The sequence below is a fragment of the Malaya genurostris genome, chromosome 1 (assembly GCF_030247185.1).
Source record: "Malaya genurostris strain Urasoe2022 chromosome 1, Malgen_1.1, whole genome shotgun sequence".
NCBI classification, from domain to species: domain Eukaryota; kingdom Metazoa; phylum Arthropoda; class Insecta; order Diptera; family Culicidae; genus Malaya; species Malaya genurostris.
This window is the reverse complement of record NC_080570.1, coordinates 36,652,273-36,660,261: the sequence shown is the minus strand read 5'-3', so window position 1 is coordinate 36,660,261 and position 7,989 is coordinate 36,652,273. Positions and strand designations below refer to the sequence as shown.

General features: G+C 35.4%; 2 protein-coding genes across 2 annotated transcripts; one reads left to right on the top strand and one right to left on the bottom strand.

The window, feature by feature from the left end:
* Positions 1-5,095: 5,095 nt before the first annotated feature.
* Positions 5,096-5,778, top strand: LOC131437168 (probable small nuclear ribonucleoprotein Sm D2). The gene is made up of 2 exons (XM_058606342.1): positions 5,096-5,263; positions 5,330-5,778. Coding segments are annotated over exons 1-2 (360 nt in total). The 5' UTR covers positions 5,096-5,261; the 3' UTR covers positions 5,688-5,778.
* Positions 5,711-6,802, bottom strand: LOC131437160 (proteasome subunit alpha type-6-like). The gene is made up of 3 exons (XM_058606330.1): positions 6,580-6,802; positions 6,180-6,512; positions 5,711-6,120 (listed from the first exon to the last, which is right to left on the bottom strand). The coding sequence occupies exons 1-3, from the start codon at positions 6,653-6,655 to the stop codon at positions 5,789-5,791; spliced, it is 741 nt and encodes a 246-aa protein (XP_058462313.1). The 5' UTR covers positions 6,656-6,802; the 3' UTR covers positions 5,711-5,788.
* Between the last annotated feature and the right edge of the window lie 1,187 nt (positions 6,803-7,989).

The window sequence follows — 7,989 nt, the reverse complement described above, 5'->3', positions numbered from 1 at the left end:
TTAGCTAACTCTGACGAAATTTTGAACGAAATTTATCGGGTCGTTCACAAGTTATAGTCGAAAACGTAAATTTTGTTCTCATATGAGAGATATTTTTACATTTTAAAAATTTTTGTATGAAGGCACCCAAAAAGGCACTTCTAGTTCAGCGATCATTCGATTTGTTATATTATTAGCTAACTCTGACGAAATTTTGAACGAAATTTATCGGGTCGTTCACAAGTTATAGTCGAAAACGTAAATTTTGTTCTCATATGAGAGATATTTTTACATTTTAAAAATTTTTGTATGAAGGCACCCAAAAAGGCACTTCTAGATGATTGATCATTCGATTTGTAATATTATTAGCTAACTCTGACGAACTTTTGAATGAAATTTATCGGGTCGTTCACAAGTTATAGTCGAAAACGTAAATTTTGTTTTCATATGAGAGATATTTTTACATTTTAAAAATTTTTATATGAAGGCACCCAAAAAGGCACTTCTAGATCAGCGATCATTCGATTTGTTATATTATTAGCTAACTCTGACGAAATTTTGAACGAAATTTATCGGGTCGTTCACAAGTTATAGTCGAAAACGTAAATTTTGTTCTCATATGAAAGATATTTTTACATTTTAAAAATTTTTGTATGAAGGCACCCAAAAAGGCACTTCTAGATGTACGATCATTCGATTTGTTATATTATTAGCTAACTCTGACGAAATTTTGAACGAAATTTATCGGGTCGTTCACAAGTTATAGTCGAAAACGTAAATTTTGTTCTCATATGAGAGATATTTTTACATTTTAAAAATTTTTGTATGAAGGCACCCAAAAAGGCACTTCTAGATGTGCGATCATTCGATTTGTTATATTATTAGCTAACTCTGACGAAATTTTGAACGAAATTTATCGGGTCGTTCACAAGTTATAGTCGAAAACGTACATTTTGTTCTCATATGAGAGATATTTTTACATTTTAAAAATTTTTGTCTGAAGGCACCCAAAAAGGCACTTCTAGATGTGCGATCATTCGATTTGTTATATTATTAGCTAACTCTGACGAAATTTTGAACGAAATTTATCGGGTCGCTCGAAAGTTATAGTCGAAAACGTAAATTTGTTTCTCATATGAGAGATATTTTTACATTTTAAAAATTTTTATATGAAGGCACCTAAAAAGGCACTTCTAGATCAGCGATCATTCGATTTGTTATATTATTAGCTAACTCTGACGAAATTTTGAACGAAATTTATCGAGTCGTTCAAAAGTTATTGTCGAAAACGTAAATTTGATCTCATATGAGAGATATTTTTACATTTTAAAAATTTTTGTATGAAGGCACCCAAAAAGGCACTTCTAGATGTGCGATCATTCGATTTGTTATATTATTAGCTAACTCTGACGAAATTTTGAACGAAATTTATCGGGTCGTTCAAAAGTTATAGTCGAAAACGTACATTTTGTTCTCATATGAGAGATATTTTTACATTTTAAAAATTTTTGTCTGAAGGCACCCAAAAAGGCACTTCTAGATGTGCGATCATTCGATTTGTTATATTATTAGCTAACTCTGACGAAATTTTGAACGAAATTTATCGGGTCGTTCGAAAGTTATAGTCGAAAACGTAAATGTTGTTCTCATATGAGAGATATTTTTACATTTTAAAAATTTTTGTATGAAGGCACCCAAAAAGGCACTTCTAGATGTGCGATCATTCGATTTGTTATATTATTAGCTAACTCTGACGAAATTTTGAACGAAATTTATCGGGTCGTTCAAAAGTTATAGTCGAAAACGTAAATTTGTTTCTCATATGAGAGATATTTTTACATTTTAAAAATTTTTATATGAAGGCACCTAAAAAGGCACTTCTAGATCAGCGATCATTCGATTTGTTATATTATTAGCTAACTCTGACGAAATTTTGAACGAAATTTATCGAGTCGTTCAAAAGTTATTGTCGAAAACGTAAATTTGATCTCATATGAGAGATATTTTTACATTTTAAAAATTTTTGTATGAAGGCACCCAAAAAGGCACTTCTAGATGTGCGATCATTCGATTTGTTATATTATTAGCTAACTCTGACGAAATTTTGAACGAAATTTATCGGGTCGTTCAAAAGTTATAGTCGAAAACGTAAATTTGTTTCTCATATGAGAGATATTTTTACATTTTAAAAATTTTTATATGAAGGCACCTAAAAAGGCACTTCTAGATCAGCGATCATTCGATTTGTTATATTATTAGCTAACTCTGACGAAATTTTGAACGAAATTTATCGAGTCGTTCAAAAGTTATTGTCGAAAACGTAAATTTGATCTCATATGAGAGATATTTTTACATTTTAAAAATTTTTGTATGAAGGCACCCAAAAAGGCACTTCTAGATGTGCGATCATTCGATTTGTTATATTATTAGCTAACTCTGACGAAATTTTGAACGAAATTTATCGGGTCGTTCACAAGTTATAGTCGAAAACGTACATTTTGTTCTCATATGAGAGATATTTTTACATTTTAAAAATTTTTGTCTGAAGGCACCCAAAAAGGCACTTCTAGATGTGCGATCATTCGATTTGTTATATTATTAGCTAACTCTGACGAAATTTTGAACGAAATTTATCGGGTCGTTCGAAAGTTATAGTCGAAAACGTAAATGTTGTTCTCATATGAGAGATATTTTTACATTTTAAAAATTTTTGTATGAAGGCACCCAAAAAGGCACTTCTAGATGTGCGATCATTCGATTTGTTATATTATTAGCTAACTCTGACGAAATTTTGAACGAAATTTATCGGGTCGTTCAAAAGTTATAGTCGAAAACGTAAATTTGTTTCTCATATGAGAGATATTTTTACATTTTAAAAATTTTTATATGAAGGCACCTAAAAAGGCACTTCTAGATCAGCGATCATTCGATTTGTTATATTATTAGCTAACTCTGACGAAATTTTGAACGAAATTTATCGAGTCGTTCAAAAGTTATTGTCGAAAACGTAAATTTGATCTCATATGAGAGATATTTTTACATTTTAAAAATTTTTGTATGAAGGCACCCAAAAAGGCACTTCTAGATGTGCGATCATTCGATTTGTTATATTATTAGCTAACTCTGACGAAATTTTGAACGAAATTTATCGGGTCGTTCAAAAGTTATAGTCGAAAACGTAAATTTGTTTCTCATATGAGAGATATTTTTACATTTTAAAAATTTTTATATGAAGGCACCTAAAAAGGCACTTCTAGATCAGCGATCATTCGATTTGTTATATTATTAGCTAACTCTGACGAAATTTTGAACGAAATTTATCGGGTCGTTCACAAGTTATAGTCGAAAACGTACATTTTGTTCCCATATGAGAGATATTGTTACATTTTAAAAAGTACGGGTGTGTAATGTCAAAGACATAACTGGATGTCGTGAATACGAATAAAACTGACACGATTTCTTTACATTTTCAAATTCGAATTGATAGTGGATGGATTGTGTGAATTGCGAAACTTTCCCCCTTTTCACTACTAAAATTTCATTTCATTTCTGACTTTTAGAAGGACCAAATTGTGGAATTTTCTACGATATTTAACACAGTTCGGAACATGTATTCCGAACGATTTTCGCACAGCGAAAAGTGCACGAATCAAATCAAATTATTTTGGATTTTCACTAAACTGATGATTTCTACCTTCGATTTGAAAAGAAGTAATCCTAATAGTTCTTTAGATAACATTTAGAGTCATTAGAGCGGCTGATTTTATATAATGTTGTCCACTTTTCGTTTCTTGTTTTCTTTCTCTTCAATGCAAAAACCATCAGCACGTTCAGTTGAAAATATGTGCTGACTACCTCAAAATCGTCGTCCTTGCGCGAAAAACCCAAGCAAAGGTAAAGAGTTTTCCGCGTTGTTATAAAAATTTCAGAAAACCTAATTTTTGATTTGTTTGTGGTTATCTCACACTGTTCAAAATATTATCCTAAATTCCTGATCATATTTTTGATGAAATTGTGAAAGAATTATGTTGCTGCCTTTAATACAAGTCGAGATATTCACGATTAAGTTCTGCCCATTCTTCCGTATAGATAATTTTGAAAAGGCACCCCATAGTAAAGTAAGTCGTATTCACGACAAAATTTTTGTATGAAGGCACCCAAAAAGGCACTTCTAGATGTGCGATCATTCGATTTGTTATATTATTAGCTAACTCTGACGAAATTTTGAACGAAATTTATCGGGTCGTTCACAAGTTATAGTCGAAAACGTAAATTTTGTTCTCATATGAGAGATATTTTTACATTTTAAAAATTTTTATATGAAGGCACCCAAAAAGGCACTTCTAGATCAGCGATCATTCGATTTGTTATATTATTAGCTAACTCTGACGAAATTTTGAACGAAATTTATCGGGTCGTTCACAAGTTATAGTCGAAAACGTAAATTTTGTTCTCATATGAGAGATATTTTTACATTTTAAAAATTTTTGTATGAAGGCACCCAAAAAGGCACTTCTAGATGTGCGATCATTCGATTTGTTATATTATTAGCTAACTCTGACGAAATTTTGAACGAAATTTATCGGGTCGTTCACAAGTTATAGTCGAAAACGTAAATGTTGTTCTCATATGAGATATTTTTACATTTTAAAAATTTTTGTATGAAGGCACCTAAAAAGGCACTTCTAGATGATTGATCATTCGATTTGTTATTATATTAGCTAACTCTGACGAAATTTTGAACGAAATTTATTGGGTCGTTCAAAAGTTATAGTCGAAAACGTAAATTTTGTTCTCATATGAGAGATATTTTTATGTTTAAAAAAATTTTGTATGAAGGCACCCAAAAAGGCCTTTCTAGATGAGCGATCATTCGATTTGTTATATTACTAGCTTACTCTGACGTAATTCTATAAAAAAAATTTGAAAAATTAAATTTATTTAATTGCATATATTATCAAGTGTGCAATATTACACTCAGGCACAAAATTTTTTTGGTGCCTAGCGTGACGGTTTCTAAATTTGACACACAGATGGTGCAACAATCGCTTAATCCCAGGCACTAAAATTTTTTTTTGTGCCTGGGATTTTAGTACCTGACTTGACGCCGGTCTCGTTCTGTTATTGACGTTTGGCTCCGACGATTTTCAGCGTCTTCTGCAAAGCCGCTCACTATTTTCTATTGGATTGAAACCTTCAAAAATAACGTTTTCCCCATTAACTTTATTGCCAGTTATAAGGAATTTTAGTTATACTCAAATATCTGGCCACATCGAACCAACATGTAAGTTTAAGCTTCACTCTTGACGGTCTGTGCAGCAGAGTTTTCTAACCAAACATCTTTTGAAAGGGCTCTTACCAAACCAAAATCAGAACTGACACCGGAAGAGCTGGCCCGCCAGGAGGAGGAAGAATTCAACACCGGACCGCTGTCGGTGTTGACCCAATCCGTGAAGAACAACACTCAGGTACTAATCAACTGCCGTAACAATAAGAAACTGCTGGGTCGGGTTAAGGCCTTCGATCGTCACTGCAACATGGTTCTGGAGAACGTTAAGGAGATGTGGACCGAAGTTCCGCGGACTGGCAAGGGCAAGAAGAAAGTCAAGCCTGTCAATAAGGATCGATTCATTTCGAAAATGTTTCTCCGCGGAGATTCTGTCATTCTGGTGTTGCGAAACCCTCAGGCCACGGCAGCCGGAAAGTGAAATCTTCAGTGAATACGAACCGATATAGTTTTAAGATTTATTCAATAAGAACGAATGCGTATTTGAAATAAACTGAATTTCCAAAATCAAATGCTTTTAGCTTAATCCTTCTCGGCAATAGCTGTTAAATGAACCTCAATTTCTTCTTCGGTCATGATGCGGAATTCGGGATTTTCTTTTGTAACTAGACCTAATTCGATCTCTGACGGTTTGAAATCAACTGCCAGCACCGTTGAAAGGCAGGTTATAGCAAGCTGAATGGTTTCCTCTTCAGTGAAACTGGCTTTTTTCTTCAGTTTCTTTTCTAAATAGCTGTTGGCTTCAGTTTGCTTTACACCAACAGAAACAGCACGGTAACCACAGTAGTATCCAGCCGGATCCGTCTTGTACACACAAGGACCATTTTCGTCGTCAAACGCAATCAGAACCATACCTAAAACGAATCATAAGTTTATCTTTTTGAAGGCTGTGTGCGGTCACACAAATTCTTACTGCATCCCAGAGGTCGCATTTCTGCATTTTGCGTGTAAACTTGAGAAATATCAGCCATCCTGCGACAGAGCACATCCACCGGCATATCATATCCGTATTTGTAGCGCCAATTGGCTGCTTCATACCGGGCTCGCTGCACCTGTGATTTCGAATCAGCAATCCGACCGGTCATAACACAACCTATATTTCGGGTTATACGGTACAAGTGTGTCACCGTTTTGGGATCGATTAACTTGTCCGGAATTTTCTTCTGAGTGGCAACTACGGCCACATCTTTCCCCTTGAGGGCAACCGAGGTCAACCCCTCCTGGTTGATAGCTTTGAACGCATACTCTGTCGAAAGAAGAAATTTGCTTCGTCACTCGAACTATACAAAACCAGTCGCAGAACAGCAACTTACCAACTTGGTAGAGCCGGCCTTCAGGTGAAAAAATCGTTATGTGACGATCGAAACCGGCGCTACTTCCTCGGGACATGTTTACCGTCGGTTTGTTTTAGCTTGTTTCGACCGAAGAAAAGACGTTAGTGAATGTTAGTATTGTGAGATTTTCACTAACAAACTTGAACAGTAACTGCAGTACAAAGGCTCGAGTTGCTGACAGCAGGTTATGTGCGAAGGATGACAAACACTTTGACAGCGATGAGCTTGTTGAATTGAAGCTGTCGGAGTATCAGCGTTGCCAGGTCATTTTTCCAAAAAATTGTGTTTTGCGTAAAAATCTATCGGTATCACATCGGTATAAAAATCTCGTCAACATAAGTTTACGGAAATGTCACCAAAGCTCAATTTTGTGAGCAAAATAAAAGGTCTCGTAGCAACCTTTTCTCCTGTCTATCTATGCTATCAACGAAAATCGGTATTCATCTGTACGATCCGTGAATTATCGGTATTTTGGAGTACATATCTGTATTGCGGTATAGAGGTCAAATATCTGTATAAATACCGATAAATCGGTATACCTGGCAACGTTGCGGAGTATCACCGACAGCCAGCGTTGCCAGGTTGCCAGATTTGTCTGGCAAATGCCAGATTTTCCTCGTTTCGCCAGACACTCAAACTAACCAGATCTTTTGCCATTTTTGTCATTTTTTCCTAGATTTAGTCAGATCTTACTAGAAAAGAAAAGGCCTGTATACGATAGGTGGGGGGAGACCATTTTTTGTTTGCTCACTGAAAATGAAGCCCGGCAAAAATTTTCTTGTATATAGTAGACCCAGACAAAACCAGATAAATTTTTGAGTTTTGACAGATTTTTGAAAAAATAACCTGGCAACTCTGCCGACAGCAATTAGCAAATAACCCAGTGAAATTTGTAGACCCGCATAAGTCCGATCATCGGTCCGATTATCGGACCGATTGAGCACGATATAGGGCCGATCGTAGCGCTTCGATCGGCCCGTCATCGGACAATTCTGCACCATTTGCATCAACCGCGCTGACCTAAAAAAGCTTTATGTTTACATTATGTATCGCTATAGGAACAGAGCGAAGGAACATCAAACAAGGCATTTTCGAGCCGACGTCTACCCGATAGGGTTTGAAATACAATATTTTGTTTTGATCATAGAGGCTTTAACCTTTAGGTCATTCGCCTCTTAGGGCCAGAAAAACTCTGGCCCTATGTTCGGAGTTGGAAATCCAACCCCGACATATCCCATCCCCTGAGTATCAGACATCCGCTCTCTGTTTTGGTATTTCTTCACTCTTTTGTTCTACCGATACACTATGTAAGCTCGAAACGCAATCAAAAGCTTTCTTGCACGAAGCGTCCGATGTTCGGATTCACTGGGAAGGTGTCGGTACAGTAGT